At 37.9% G+C, this 16,537-nt stretch overlaps 1 protein-coding gene across 1 annotated transcript in view; it reads right to left on the reverse strand.

Annotated features, from left to right (window-relative positions):
• inpp4b (inositol polyphosphate-4-phosphatase type II B) overlaps positions 1–16,537 on the reverse strand; it is a 718,149-nt gene that overhangs the window by 52,137 nt on the left and 649,475 nt on the right. The window contains exons 17-19 of the mRNA XM_055158612.1: positions 14,697–14,794; positions 9,475–9,587; positions 61–215 (exon numbers count right to left, since the gene is read on the reverse strand). Coding sequence (XP_055014587.1) covers positions 61–215; positions 9,475–9,587; positions 14,697–14,794 — 366 coding nt within the window. The remainder of the gene's footprint in view (positions 1–60; positions 216–9,474; positions 9,588–14,696; positions 14,795–16,537) is intronic.

The raw sequence follows: 16,537 nt of genomic DNA on the forward strand, positions 1-16,537 counted from the left end.
CGCGTGTGTAATGTATTGATGGTATGTTTATCGTATTTTTTTTTTTGGCGTTGTTCTCACCTTCGCATACAGTTGAGGGCCGGGGTGAAAAAGTCCTTGTTGAGCTGGTGTTCGTCTCGCAGTATGGCACACTGCTCTAGAGTCACAGACATGGACGTCCGATCTTTGGCACTTTTACAGCTGGTAAACCTGATGCCATTCAACCTCCGGCAGATCTGAGCACAAAAGAAAACACAAGTGAGTAATTAAACAGTGTAACGTGTATCCGACGTCGTTTAAGGCGAGCGGAGTCGGGTTTAAGAGGCAAAGATAAACTAAAAACTGCAGGGTTCTCTCTCTCACTCTCCAAATCCAAGATTAGTCCTATTGTAGTCCTGGTTCAGACCTCGTTCAGTCCTGTTTTATTCCTGTTTTAGTCTCGTTTTAGTCTTTGTTTAGTCTTGTTTTAGTTTTAGTCCTGCTTTAGTTCAGTTTTAGTCCTGGTTCAGTCCTGTTTTAGTCTTGTTTTAGTCTTGTTTTAGTCCTTGTTTAGTCCTGGTTTAGTCCTGGTTTAATCCTGTTTTAGTCTTGTTTTAGTCTTGTTTTAGTCCTGGTTTAATCCTGGTTTAATCCTGTTTTAATCCTGTTTTAGTCTTGTTTTAGTCTTGTTTTAGTCCTGGTTTAGTCCTGGTTTAATCCTGTTTTAGTCCTGTTTTAGTCCTGTTTTAGTCCCGTTTTAGTCCTGTTTAATACTGTTTTAGTCCTGTTTTAGTCCTATTTAATCCTGTTTTAGTCCTGTTTTAGTCCTATTTAATCCTGTTTTAGTCCTGTTTTAGTCCTGTTTAATCCTGTTTTAGTCCTGTTTAATCCTGTTTTAGTCCTGTTTAATCCTGTTTTAGTCCTGTTTTAGTCCTATTTAATCCTGTTTTAGTCCTATTTAATCCTGTTTTAGTCCTGTTTTAGTCCTATTTAATCCTGTTTTAGTCCTGTTTAATCCTGTTTTAATCCTGTTTTAGTCCTGTTTTAGTCCTGTTTAATCCTGTTTTAGTCCTGTTTTAGTCCTATTTAATCCTGTTTTAGTCCTGTTTTAGTCCTGTTTAATCCTGTTTTAGTCCTGTTTTAATCCTGTTTTAGTCCTGTTTAATCCTGTTTTAGTCCTGTTTAATCCTGTTTTAGTCCTGTTTTAGTCCTATTTAATCCTGTTTTAGTCCTGTTTTAGTCCTGTTTAATCCTGTTTTAGTCCTGTTTTAGTCCTGGTTCAGTCCTGTTTTTAAAAAGTGCACTGCAAAAAGTGAAATCATGATTCCTTATCTTCTGCTACTGATCCAAGACTCAAATGAGTGAAAAATGCCTCAAAATGATATTGATATTGAGTGATATTGATACTTTTCCGACCTGGATGGAGCAACAACAGGTGAGCAGGTATTTGAGCTTGGTGTGTTCAGGTTTGTCAAAGGAGAGTCTGAGAGTATAAAGGGCCCAGATTGTGAAATTTTCTAATCTGTGTTATCACAAACAAGCCTTCACTTGAATCATTTGGACGATTTCAGCCCTGGAATTGCCAAACTCTGCTGAACTACGGGAGCTTCACGACGTCACAAGGTGGAACAGAGGATTTTGAGCTTTGGGTTAGAGATGAGATGTTGACAGACTAATAAACCAGGATTAATCAAACATGTGAATGAAACAAAACACAACTGCAGGTCTGTTTTAGAGGAGATAACAACATTATAATTAGTGCTGTCATGTGATTAAAAAAATTGAGAGATTAATTAATTATGATCTGTAATTAATTAATCTAATTAATCTCATTTTAATCTCACCTAAAAATTGCTGAGAAAAGCCTTCAATTTGAGGTATTTTCATTTAAATTCATTATTACATTATTGTGGCAGATCAAAAGACTGATATAAATAAAAAAAAAGTGACTTTATAAAGTCATTTATTGTTTAACAAATCTCTCCAAATTGGCTGTTGAGCCCAAGTCTCCATGAATAAGAAACTGTTTGCTGTAAAGCAGCAAAGACGAGGAAATCTGAACATCATAACTTTTGTCTACTTAAAGACAATAAAAAGTCCAGTCTTTCCTTAACCATATTAAAAATATTATTGATAGAGAAATGCTTTATATATGAGATCACTGGTTTTAGTCCTGGTTTAGACCTGGTTTAGACCTGGTTTAGACCTGGTTTAGTCCTAGTTTAGTCCTAGTTTAGTCCTGGTTTTAGTCCTGGTGTTAGTTCTGGTTTAGTCCTGGTTTAGACCTGGTTTAGTCCTGGTTTAGTCCTGGTTTAGACCTGGTTTAGACCTGGTTTTAGTTCTGGTTTTAGTTCTGGTTTAGACCTGGTTTAGTCCTGGTTTTAGTTCTGGTTTTAGCTCTGGTTTAGTCCTGGTTTAGTCCTGGTTTAGTCCTGGTTTAGACCTGGTTTAGACCTGGTTTTAGTCCTGGTTTAGTCCTGGTTTAGACCTGGTTTAGACCTGGTTTTAGTTCTGGTTTTAGTTCTGGTTTAGTCCTGGTTTTAGTTCTGGTTTTAGTTCTGGTTTAGACCTGGTTTAGTCCTGGTTTTAGTTCTGGTTTTAGTTCTGGTTTAGTCCTGGTTTAGTCCTGGTTTAGTCCTGGTTTAGTCCTGGTTTTAGTCTTGGTGTTAGTTCTGGTTTAGAGGCGCACAGGAGGAAGCGCGGTTTACGCAGCGTAGCGAGAAAACACGATCCACACGCGGCTCACGGGAGCACGTCGGTGTCCGCGCAGTAACTACGGAAGGAAACGTGGTCCACGCGTTCTCAGGTTAATGACGATGATGAAGGTGTGTGTTTGTGTGTGTGTTTGTGTGTGTGTTTGTGTGTGTATAGGACAGTAGTGCAGACAAAATGAGTCTATGCAGGTTGTTTTCACCAGTGACATTTAAGTTGTAGGCGATATTATATTTGTTATTTTCTTTTATATTTCACGTCGGGAGAATAATTTCCAAGACACGAATGCGTTTTACCTGTGGCTACTGGACGTTTACATCGCTGTTACTGCGCGCGTTTTGTGTGGGTTTCCGACAATGAGTGGAATTACCGAAATAAAAAAATGTATAAATGTGTTTTTTGTGTGTGTGTGTGTGTTGTTGTCCCAACAACACATAAAAACTGGTTTAATAATAAAGCAACTCGCATACAGAAACAGTAAATTTAGAGATTAAAAATGAGATTAACGCGATTAAAAAACATAACGCGCTAAATGTGACTGTAATTAATTAATTGCAATTAACGCGATAATTAACACCCCTAATTATAACATGGCTTAAAGTTCTCAACAGTCATTTTTTGTGTGTGTGTTATTTAGGACCTTTAAAGACCTAAGTGCAAGGTTCCCACTCTTTTTCACTGACAAACATTTCCATTACTTTTTTATGACCTAAAGTGAATTTTCCATGACTTTACAGCACCTACATGTGTAGAATTGATCAGACTTTTAGGGCTTAATATGAAATGTCAAGCCTTTCCACTCATCTTAAGGTTTTGTAGGGTTAAGTGGTAATACAGTATCACCGTAGCCCGCGGTATCAAAAGTTGCAACAGTATCAGTTTCATCACTGTCATAAAAAAAATCTGCAGCGCCTAAGGACTTAATAATTTATTAATGCCTAAATTTGTTTGCTCAGCACAAATGAATGTGTGGTTTTATTTTCAATTTAATATTATCACAATTTAAATCTGTAATGTTTTTTTTTTAACTGCGTGGGGAGACGACGTTCGATTTGTTTCGTTCTGTTGTCACGTGACGCTCATAAGGGAGACTAAGAGCCCAAACAGAATTACTACATCAGGCACCAGATTATAAGGAGCAGGTTTTGTTGATACTTTTCAATATTTTTAGGCAAATATAATGCTATTATTAATAATATTCTGTTTCTGAATGGTATAGGTGCAAGATACAACATAATTCTTAATAAGTCACGATAATACCGTATACTCCAATAAAATTCTGAGAAGGTTTAAGTATCAAAATTTGGATACCGCCCAACCCTATTGTGGCAATTATACAATGCAACAATAGGGATTAGAACAGATAGGAAGTATAGTAGTACTAGTAATAGTAGCAATAGTAGGGTCCGGTCAAGTGGTAACAGAGGGAAACGGGGCAGATTTTTTACATTCAAATGTCTCTTATTCAGAAACTAGAGGAACTATTGAAATAAGTAAAGTATCAGAATGTAGGAAAGAGTTACACTCCAACAGGGTCAAGTTAAACCTGTGATATTCTTTCAAGTTGTTGACAGAAAATTTAAAAACTCATGTCGGTAACGGAGGGAATGAAATATGCAGCACTTTTTGGGCAATAAATCCAAACAGTGATAACTAGCGGTTCTCACTCACTTCCATATCCTTAACAAACTGGTTTGATTATTTGCTTCATATAGTTTTCTACCATATGGTACAAGATTAGGGTGAAAAACCTCTTACTTTTTGAGTCATGAGATTTTTTATTAAGAAAGGTCATGGTAATGGAGGCATAATTTGTCATCTTTTTTCTTCCAAATACTTTAATATTACTTCAAAATGAAAGGAAACTATTTCTATAAAATATGTCAGTCCTTCCAAGCAAATTTTTATCATTTTAAATACATTTTTGTTTGAAAAATCATGTACCTTCATCAACAGTTCAAAGATGGAATAACACAAGATATGATGAAATACATCCAATTATTTACATGATTTTCAGGTCTTTGAAATTTGGGAAATATTTTTTGTTCCATGTTTCATACATGGTCTGTTTAAAACATATGTAACTTTAGAACCAAAAATGGTACAGAAAAAAGGTAAACAGTTTCATAAACTAGAGTACATATGTATCTGTTCAATACATTTTTATATCAGATGCATTAACTTGAATTTTTGGCCTTGATGTTTACTTCTGCTTGACCAGGCCCAGTAGTAATAGTAGCAAGAGGCTGGTTCAGAAGACCAGGGTTTGACTCGGAGGGAAGTGGGGCGTTTAATGAGACAAAAACACAGGGCTTGCAGTGCTTAGTTGTGGTGTTATTTACAGTGTATAAACAGACATTATTTACAATATTCACAAATGTTCAGAGTCAACGATCGAGGAGTTCAATGTGTTCCAGTTCTTAGTCCGAGCGCAGATGAGCCGCAACAACAGTTTATATAATCTACATTAGGTCACGCAAAAAGGCACAAAATACAGTTCCAGAGATTCTTGTGGTAATGTGGGTAATTCCCAGCAAAGTTCAATAAGGGCCCACAGCAGGGGGCAGTGGGTGTGCGAGTGTGCATGTGGGGTTGAGCGGCTGCTACGCCCCCTACTGCACCGGCAGATGCTTGCACTCTGAGTTTGGTTCAGGCTCTAGGCCTTAGCTCGCCATCCAGTGTCTGGAGTGTCCACTTTCTGGAACCTGGCCAGTTCCACTTAGTTAAATCACATAGGATCAGAACAGCACTTCATCATGAAGGCAAGAGGCATCTGCAGCAGCTCAGTCACACCCGGGACTAGGGATGGGCATTCGATGAAATTTTCTTAATCGATCGTCGAAAGAATTAACGATCGATTATCGATTAATCATTAACGTTTTTATATTAAAATGATCATCGTTATTATTACTATCTGCACTACTAATCTGCATAAATAAATTCAACTTTACGACATATAAACCGTAACCACTCTAGAGCCACATCAGCCCGTTTGACATTATAATGTGTTTAATGCAGTTTTGCACAACTCTCACAGAAACGAAACTTAAAACTGCATGGCGAATTTGCATAAACTAAGCGAAGAAAAAAAATACAGCTCTTGTGCGTTGATGCGGCACGAATACAGGTTAGTGTGACCATATTTGTGTTTGTCAAAACCAGGACACCGTACGGGGGGAGGGAGGTGGGGACTCGTCATCGACATTGCGCGACTCTCACCTGGAAAAACTTTTTCCCACTGGACACCGAAACATATGTACCTGTTTTGTGCACATGGCCTCCCACTTGTCCTGACCGCAACGGAAAGCGTGGAATTTCATTGTACAAATCATTGTTAAATACACATTTGTGCTTCGGCACGTTGCAGACTGACCGACTGTGTCTGCTCGCTCCTTCTGAGTGCAGAGAGCGACATGTACGGACCTGTTTGGTCACGCTACGCACAGCAACCTACATTCGGTTTGTTGATTAAAATGAACGTAATTGATGAAATTCTTAATTATCACTTAATCGACTAATCATGCCCATCCCTACCCGGGGCCGACACAACACACGACTGAATGTTAGTGCGCGCGGCCATGATTAAAGAGCTTGACGCACTAAGTCTCGCAATAGTTGAGAACAACCGTGGCCAAAATATAAGGTAGAGATGGGCCAGGGACAGAGAAATACCTGGGTTACACTATGGTTTGGTATTATAGTATTTTAACATTCAATATACTGTCAGTGCATTTACTGTCGTCTCTTTTAAACAAAAAGCGCATATGTTTGGAAATAAATATAATAGTCTAATGATAACTGAACAGAACTTTGTAGTTAGGTGAAAGAGATACTAAAATTGCATGACTTTTCCAGAATGTCCATGACCGTAGGAACCCTGTAAGTGTCTTAAATTTTTGTGTTTTCAAAGAAGTTATGGCAATTGTAAACAGTACACCACTTAACAGTCATAAAATATAAAGATTTAAAATGTTCTGAGTTCTTTTTCAATGCAAAAATCCATCACAGGGATCCGTCAAAGTCACGTCTTAGTACATAAACACGCAGTAACGTCAAGAAGCACTGTGAGGAAGTACTGGATTAGAGACGAGAGGGCACCATCAGTGTTAACACAATGTTTTCTGAGTGGCCAAACCCCACTCATGTTACTGTTTATTCACTTCAACACTGCTGTTCTACTCCATTTAATCCCAACGTGTGAAACTAGAGCCGAGCGTTTACAGCTGACAGTGAAGAATGGCCCAGGGGAGCGCTCGTCTTTCACCAAGGTGAGAAAAGGAAAGTGCCAATGACAGGTTCTGGTCATTCTCAAATTTCTACTTAATTTATGAATATAAATTATAGTTTTGCACAAATCAAGATACAATTTGAGAAGAAAAGCTGAAAATTATGTTTTGTTTTTCTCTGTCACCTGCTTTATGTGCACAAAAAAGCAATTAAAAAGTGAAATACATAACCAGCTATTATTGAATTCTCATTTATATTTACATTCTTTCCATTTTTTAATGCATTTGTGTGACCAAGCAGGCAGTTAGTTATGACGTAATAGAATGATACTAGATTAGAAAGCACCACCCATCTCATATTTTTCATTATTTTATATAAGATTTGTATAAAAGAAATTTTTTAATTTTTTTTTACGGTAATTTGAATTTGCACAAGAAACAAATAAGACTTTAGACAGGAGATACACGAGTCCAAACTGCAGCGTGGTCATAGACGTGTCTTGTGTTTCAGGTGAGAAATTACGATTTAAGTGAACATTTCTTTCTGATGATTATAATTTTGTCACTTAGGCTACGTTCAGACTGCAGGGCTTAATGCTCAATTCGGATTTTTGTGTGAAATCCGATGTTTTTGCGAGGTCGTTCACATTTCCAATTAAATGCGACTTGTATGTGACTCCTGTGTGAACAGTAAATGGCCAAAAAGTGTCCCGCATGCTCACTGGAGACACGACGACGTCAACCGCAGCGAGCGTGCTCTGTGTTTATGGAAGTTTTCCAAACATGGACGCGAGCATTGAGCACCTGGAGATTTTAAAGTTCCTCTCGTACCGGAGCCAGAACATGAACAACTTTTAAGGAAGAGATTGAGATCGTTTCAGTGACATGGAGTTCATTAACAATTTTTGCCTACTTCAGCGCAGAATAGTGACGTTTGTGGCTTGTTGATAACGCGTAGGTCAGATGAATGCACTTTGGCCGTTCAGACTGAAGTCACATGTCAAAAGATCAGATATGTATCGGTTTCAGGAGCACATATCCAAGTGGCCTTGAAAAAATCTGATCTGTGTCATTCACACTGTCATTAAAAGATCAGATACAGGTCACATAGGGGCCAAAAAATCGGATCAGAAACCTCCTCTGTTGTGATCTGTGTACTATTCATTCTTTTGAATTTAATTTAAGAACAAAAAGCAATAATGTTATTTCATTATTCCATTTTAGTGTGAAACAAAAAAATAGATTTTGAACTCTATTTCCAATATTTGATTAAAATTTTACGTCATCTTCGTCTTGGTGCCTATTTAAATTTTGATATTTTATTTTCCCCCTAAAGTTCTGCTGCTGAGTGTGCTGCCTGTGAATTCACTGTCGACTGAACAAAGGAGTGTTTATTTCGCTGCTTCCTGTTTTTGGTCATGGAGTTCAGCAATGACTTTCTAAGAAACGAAAGTGAAAGTGTTGCTATAAAAGAAGAGGACAAGTTTGATCACAAAACTGCAACGATTTTTGAGGTAAGTCCTTCTAGCAGCAGAACTTCTGAGGCAAATAAACCAGAGAGAATAAAATTGAAAAAGGCATGAGACTGTTTTCTGAGTGGTGATATTTTAAATAAACTTTAAATTAAATATTGGAAATTGGAAATCTTTGCGGACACCCTGCTCCACGGACTCGGTGTTCTCTCACTCTCAAGTCCAAGATTAGTCCTGTTTTAGTCCTGGTTTAGTCCTGGTTCAGTCCTGTTTTATTCCTGTTTCAGTCCTGGTTTAGTTAGTCTGGTTTCTTTAGTCCTGTTTTTAGTCCTGTTTTAGGCAGTCCTGGTTTCAGTCCTGTTTAGTCAGTCCTGGTTTAGTCCTGGTTTAGTCCTGTTCCTGTTTTTAGTCCTGTTCAGTCTGTTTTAGTCCTGTTTAGTCCTGGTTTCAGTCCTGTTTTATTCCTGTTTAGTCCTGTTTTCTGTCCTGGTTCAGTCAGTCTGGTTAGTCCTGTTTAGTCCTGTTAGTTCCTGTTTTAGTCCTGGTTCAGTCCTGTTTTATTCCTGTTTAGTCCTGGTTTAGTCCAGGTTCACTCCTGTTTCAGTCCTGGTTTATTCCTTTTTTAGTCTTGTTTTAGTCTTTTGTTTTTTTAGTCCTGTTTAGTCCTGGTTTCAGTCCTGTTTTAGTTTTCAGTCCTGGTTTAGTCCTGGTTTAGTCCTGGTTTAGTCCTGTTTTAGTCCTGGTTTAGTCCTGGTTTAGTCCTGGTTTAGTCCTGGTTCAGTCCTGTTTTAGTCCTCTTTTACTCCTGATTCAGTTCTGGTTCAGTCCTGGTTTAGTCCTGGTTTAGTCCTGCTTCTGTCCTTGTTTTAGTCCTGGTTCAGTCCTGGTTTAGACCTTTTTTATGGATTTCAGACAGACATTCGGGACTCTCTTCTAATATAAATTCATAAGAAGAGGATCCAATTCCGGGCCCCTTAGACTCTGGGGCCTGGGACCACAGACCTCTTTGCCCACCCCGAGTCGACTCCCCTGTGTTTGTGTCTTGTTTTCATGTATTGTTTAATGTTTTATTCAATTGTCTTTAATAAAAAAATCCAAATCCTCACCGCTCCTGCCAGCCAGAGGATCTCCACATTCTTCCTCTTCTTCGTCACTACATTCTGGCCCAGGCTTTCAAGTAGTTCCTTTATATCTCTGTGGGTCTGAAAACATGGTAGACCTGCAGCAAAAACAACGAGGTCAGAGGCAAAATAAAGTCATAAAAAAGTATTACATCGCGCGTTAATAAGGCTTTATAAACTGCACTGTACACGTATGGAGTTTTGTTATATAAAAGTTTGAACGCTCCATCTCATTCATCTCATTTTATTTATTTTTACTACTTTCTACATTTGTGTGTAAACGCACAAAAGACAGCAAATATATGAAGTAAGATATTTGGAATTATAGAGCAAAGAGCTTTTTAAATATTATTTTATATTAAAATCCTCAATGTAGCCACCCCTTACCTAGTGCCGCCGCTCAATTTCATTTCTCTCCAGCGACTAGATCAGGAATCAAAATACACTAGACCAGGGGTGGGCAAACTTTTTGGCTCGGGGGCCACAAAGGGTTCTAAAATTTGACTGAAGGGCCAAACCAGGAGCAGATGGATGGAGTGGAGAGAAAAAAATAACATGAGATATGCAGAAAACCTGTGCGTGAATTTCAATTGAAAGTCACTACAAAGCATCACAACAAAATATCTGTCTTTCTAAAACACTGAAAATTCAATTAATAAAATACTTTTTTTTAATCATTATTATTAACAATTACTATTTAAAAGCACTGAAAGTTCTGTTCTCCTTCAGGATCTTATCATCACTCTCCTCCTGACTCTTTATTTCAAAAACAGTAGAAGACGCAGATCTACTTCTGTTCAATGTTCGTCCTCAGAGCCAAAACTCAACAACGAACAACGCCAGGACGGAACAGTGACAGCGTGCCAGTCTGCGAGCCACATGTTATATTTGATCTGGTGCATTGTTTATAATGAGTGCGTTTACATGCACATCAGCATCTCGGTTACGATCGGGTTTTTTTGAGTCATGGCGCTTTTATGTGCACTATCCCGGTTACTGCAATGTAAAGTTGAGTGCGAATGTGCCCAAAAGACAAATACTTCTGAAGTACTTTCCGTCGCGCCATCTAGTTGAGGCCGTCACCATATCTTCTTTAGCCTACCTCCCTAAACTTGAATTTCCACTGACCAAAACGCGCAATTGCAGCACACCACAGTAGGAGCCGAGACACTAACTACATTTTTCCTCTATAACACCTTCTGTTCCGTTGTTTGTTCTGACGCGCTACGCTATGAGTGATAACTTCATAAGTGAAACCAGCTGATGAATCAGGCTAGATTTTTAGATGGTTACTTTTACTTTTACTTGAGTAGGAATTAAGCAAAGTAAAGATACTTTTACTTAATTACAATTTTTCTGTACTGATGAATCAGGCTAGCAACCCCCTTGCTTGGTCAAAAAATATTTAGTAGAGTTATTTAACTTCGCTACATAATTCCATGTATCTTGCTTCGTATATTTGATGTCTTCTGTATGTATTTACATTAAAATAAAATAAATAAATTAATAAAATGACACTGAATGAGAGGGTGTGTCCAACGTTTTACAACAACAGTCAAAAGTTCGGACACACCCTCTCATTCAGCATTGTTTTTTTCTTGATTTCCACAACTTTCTCAGTGAAATAACGCAACTAAAAAACCTGTGGAGTTGTTTACCATTTTTTCTTTGCTACATAATTCCATATATCTTGCTTCGTATATTTGATGTCTTCTGTATGTATTAAAAAAATGAATAAAATAATGTTGAATGAGAGGGTGTGTCCAAATTTTTGACTGTTGTTGCAAAAGTCTGAACACACCCTCTCACCCAGCGTTGTTTTTTTCTTTATTTTCACGACTTTCTCAGTGAAATAAGTTTTTTCTTTGCTATGTAATTCCATACACTGTGCCTTGTGTCATATATTTGATGTTGTCTGTATGAATTTAAATAAAAATAAAAGAAATAAATGAATAAAATAACGCTGAATGAGAGGGTGTGTCCAAACTTTCACGACAACCGTCAAAAGTTCGGACACATCAACTCATTCCGTTTACCGTTTTTTCTTTGCTAGATAATTCCATATATCTTACTTTGTATATTTGATGTCTTCTGTATGTATTAAAATAAATAAAAAAATAAATGAATAAAATCATGCTGAATGAGAAGGTGTGTCCAAACTTTTACGACAACAGTCAACAGTTGAAAGGCCATGATGAGTGACATATTTCATGTATTGCAAAAGAAGATGTGTTAAATGTGTGTTTCAGAAAGCATGCGTGAATCCACAACTCCAGACATGTCTTTGGCAGAGACGGGAAGAAAATTTTGGACGGATCTGGTTACAGAATACTGAATACCTGCTTTAAAACGTACTGTACAGTATTTTTGAAACATGGTTCAATCAGGGCACTGTAAAAACATGACATATAATTGCAAAATCTACTTTATTTTTGTTGTTACGCAATCATTTAACTAAGACTTATGCTATTATGAATGTATCTTAGCTGTTTTTTGGCTTTTGTATGGGAAGCACTTCGGTACCTACAGTATAGAGACAAAAAAAATCTGACATACACTTTCTTTTTCTCATTTTCATTTTCATTTTCTCATTAATATGGTGCAGTTCAAAGCCAAAATTGCAGATAAAGTGCTGCCATGTATTCCTTAAATTTTAGGAAAGTAACTATATTCTTAAAACCAGCAAATGAAAAAAGAACTGTGCTGTAAAATGTAAATTAAAAGGTGTAAAATTCGTATTCAGAATGTGTATTTTCAGTACATGTATTCAGTTAGTTCCCGGCGCTGGGCTTTGATGAAGATACAACATTATAAGAAGCAAAGTTTAAAGGAGCACTATGTAAGTTTTCTAGTAAAGAGTCTGCCATCTGCTTGTTTCCATGGAGATGTACCGTATTTTTCAGACTATAAGTGAGTAAAATTTTCAGAGTTTAAGTCGCATTAACCAGAAAATGCGTAATGAATAAGAAAAAAAATAAATAAAGTCGAACTGGACTATAAATCGCACTTTTTCGGGGAAATTAGTTTTATAAAATCAGAAACCAGGAATCAAATCTCATCATCATCTTTTTATATTTTCATCCTCGGTATCACTTCTGAGCAACCACGTCAAACTGAGCGCCGCTTCCTCTTTTGTGTAGCTGTCATCGGACTCAGCGTCAGTTCCAGTTAGAATTATTCCGGTCTTTCTGAATCCCGACAAGATGGTTTCGGTTGAAGTCCAGGCTTTGTTGATCCATCCAGTGATTTCCAGGAAAGTTCCACGGCGCTCCCTCCCAGTTCTCACAAGTTTCTCGCTCACTCCAAACTTTCTTTCTGCTGCTCGATGACTGTTGTCCGCTGCATATTTCGCTACTAGCAGCTTGTAATCTGCATAATATGATTTTCTTTTTGGGGGCATTTGTGTTCAGTCTTCTCAGTCGTCTTTATAAGTTTGTTTAAATGATTTAATTTTCAGTGGTGCAGAAGTAATGGTGCGATCGACTGACAAGATACAGACAGGACAGACGCTCTTTCTGCAGGAGACATGCGCAGTAGAGCCAAGTGACAGTGGTACAGGAGTAATACATGCATCACGAATCTTGGACTTCCGGTCATTGTGCAATACATACTGGGAAGGATTTTCTAAAAAAGTGAGCATCAAACTGCCATGTTTGATTTCCCAGTAGGATGTGTCTTTTGTCAAAGCTGATCTTTTCTAGTCTTTTGAACCATATCGCTTTTGTTTCTGATTCTGATATTATCATATTTTAGTTTTGGGATTCAGACATTGTTAATTGTGTGGTTGTTAGATCCTAACAGTGGAAAACGGCTCGAGAAATTTGTTTGTGAACTCCATAATGTTTTAACAGCGGAAAACGGCTCGAGAAACGGGCTTCAGAAGTTTACGACCTCCATAAATGCAAAAGGGAATCAGATGTGTGTGACTGCAAACCTCTGTTTAAACTATTTCCCTTCCCAACGGAATTGAAAAATAGTGAAAAGCGAAGGCGATGGGCAGGATTGTTCCACAGGAAGAACCAAAAAGGAAACCTTTGACTGCCTAAGAAACCATCCCGAGTTTGCAGCGAACATTTTGTATGTGGAGCGACAACAAAGCAAAATCCCATTTGTTAAATGAGAGGTACAGAAGACAAACAGGCTGAGCTCGCACGTTCTTGTTCTTGTGGCTTTACAGCAACATCACGTCTTGGTCTCTTTGCAGTGGAAGTTGTTTCTTGGTGAACAGTTGGTGCTTTTTGTTTGGCGTTGACTTTTTAAATTCGTAACCAAGGTTGAGCGAGGGATCGGGATTTTGCTTTGATGGCGCTCTACATACAAAATGTTCGCTGCAAACTCGGGATGATTTCTTACCTTTTTCGTCCTTTCTGTGTATCAATCCTGCCCATCGCCTTCGCCTTTCACTATTTTTCAATTCCGTTGGGAAGGGAAACAGTTTGAACGGAGGTTTGCAGTCACACACATCTGAATCGCTTTTGCATTTATGGAGTTCGTAAACTTCCGAAGCTTGTGTCTCGAGCCGTTTTCCGCTGTTAGGATCCAACAACCACACAATTATGATGTCCGAATCCCATAACTAAAATATGACAATATCAGAACCAGAAACAAAAGCGATATGGCTCAAAAGACTTGAAAAGATAGGCTTTGTCAATAGACGCATCCCACTGGGAAAACTAACATGGCGGTTTGATGCTCACTTTTTCGGAGGATCCTTCCCAGTATGAATTGCGCGATGACCGGAAGTCCGAAATTCATGATGCATGTGTAGGAGCAGCAGATACTGACACACAAGTCTAGAACGCTCTGTCAGTGTGAAAATGTTAATATATATAAGTCGCACCGGAGTATAAGTTGCAGGAAACACCCAAACCATGAAAAAAAGTGCGACTTATAGTCCAAAAAAATCCGATAATTGCTCTACCTGAATGTTCCACAGTATGACATTAAACTTATCAATCTCCGTGTAGAAAAGCAGATGAGCACACAGAGCCAACTCACGGGTCAGATCTGCGAAGAAGCAATCCCGCTTCAAACAAGAATGCACGTTTATCCGAGATAATTACAACGCCTGTAGTTGAATGGCTCAGTTTAATGTCATATTGCGGAACATTTCAAGTAACGGAAAAGCATCTCCAGGGACACGACAGATGATAACGTTACCCAGTGCGGCTTTAAAGTTTTAACTACTCACTTTCACTTTCACTTACATTCTAACGGCACCGTATCGCTTAATAATTTATAATAGGCTTCTAAAATCTCAAAGTTCTTCTGGTTTATTCGTTCTTGCAAAGAGATGTCTCCAAATCTGTAAGAAAAAAAAAACACGAGAAATTAGAATACTTTATTATGAATTACAGTATTATTATTAAACTGTTTTACGTTCGGACATGGTGGGAAGTAAAAACTTTTATAACCTCTTGACCTCTTCAGGCATGAGGGAACGTTATAACATGGTAGAAAGCAAAAGAAAAATCAAAAACACCCCCTCTTTTTTACTTTCATTAGTACATTAAATGACGTGATAGCTTTACTAGTTATTTAAGATGAAACTATAAAGCACAAAGATCGTTATTTCACACTTTTTTAACAGTAACATGATGTTGTTCCAAAACGATTTAAGAACAGAAACTGACTTGGTGTTCAAAAATGCAGAAGGAAAAAGCCCTGCCCTGATTTCACCATCGTAAACACAGACACTTTAGACTGAGCAAAGGCTGTGGGCGAGGATTCTCAAGCCCTAAATGCAGGACAATACAAGGAAAACGTCACTTATAATGTTGTTTTCTTGTCGCAAACAGACCTGGAGTTGTGTTTTGGCACTCTGTTTCACCTTGTGATGTCATGTTTTAATACAGGAAGAGATCCAGTGTGTTTTTAAACTCCATACATCTTCACTAGAAACTTTTGGATGAGTTCAGCCCTTGAACTGCCAATCTCTGCTAAACTAAAAGTAAAAGGAGCTGTTAACTTGAAAACTAACGCTTCTCTTAACTCTAGCCAAATTAAGATGACTTGGATTAAGAAAGTTTTATCATGATTTGAGTAAATTTCACTTGAAAAGTAAAATTATCTGCCAGTGGAACAAGACTTTTTGTACTTATAATTTGAAAATACTAGCCTGATTCATCACTTCATGGAAACCGTCTGACCTTGCAGCATTAGGATTCGTTCGCTCGACGGTAAGCAGGTACTTTTTTTTTTATTTAACCAATCGCTGCTATTTGGTCGTGACATATGTAATAACTAACTGGTATATTAAGTTTTTCCTAAAGCCCGTAGGAAGAAGGGCAATAACGTCTTTCCTCTTGATAAAATTCACCAAACATTCTCTTTGTTCTGGCTTTAAATCCTCGATCTCGGGAATCGTTGCCAACACAGAATGTATGGCTCTTCTCTGATTGGCCGGTCTACAACTTCCGGGGTTCTTGCAAATCGTCTAGTGTATTCCGATTCCTGGCCCAGTCGCTGGAGAGAAATGAAACTGAGCGGAGCCTGGCTATGAAAATACATCTTACTACACTTAAAATAAGAAAAACAACAACTCTTTACACTTAAAATGAGAAACAAAAAATCAAATGTTGCTTGAATTAAGAAAATCATTTTGTAGATTTTAACCATCTTGTCTCTTCCTTAAGATACATTATATTGGCATTGAACACGTGGAACTGCCCCCTAGAGGTGGGAATCTAGAAATGCTCCTGTCAAAAAGAAAACACTTCTGGATTCACCAACTTAAGACTCTAGTTCAGGCATGTCCAAAATATGTCCTGTGGGCCAAATGTGGCCCTCACACCAATTTTTCTTACCCCTCAGGCTTCCAGGTGAATTGGCCCAAATTAACTTTTAACTGCAAGTTTTTTGAATATTTACCTTGATAAAGCTAATATTTAATATGTAGTTTGTGGTTTTGTGGTGCATAAAAACTGGTGGCTCATTCTAACGTGTTAAACATGCACATATTTCAATTATTCACTGTACTGAGCTCCAGTCTACGGCCCTCGATCTGTGTTTAGATATGTGGCCCTTGATGAAAAAAGTTTGGACACCC

Source organism: Boleophthalmus pectinirostris, unplaced genomic scaffold (assembly GCF_026225935.1).
Source record: "Boleophthalmus pectinirostris isolate CB_2022bp ecotype Guang Dong unplaced genomic scaffold, ASM2622593v1 HiC_scaffold_22, whole genome shotgun sequence".
In the NCBI taxonomy this organism is placed as follows: domain Eukaryota; kingdom Metazoa; phylum Chordata; class Actinopteri; order Gobiiformes; family Gobiidae; genus Boleophthalmus; species Boleophthalmus pectinirostris.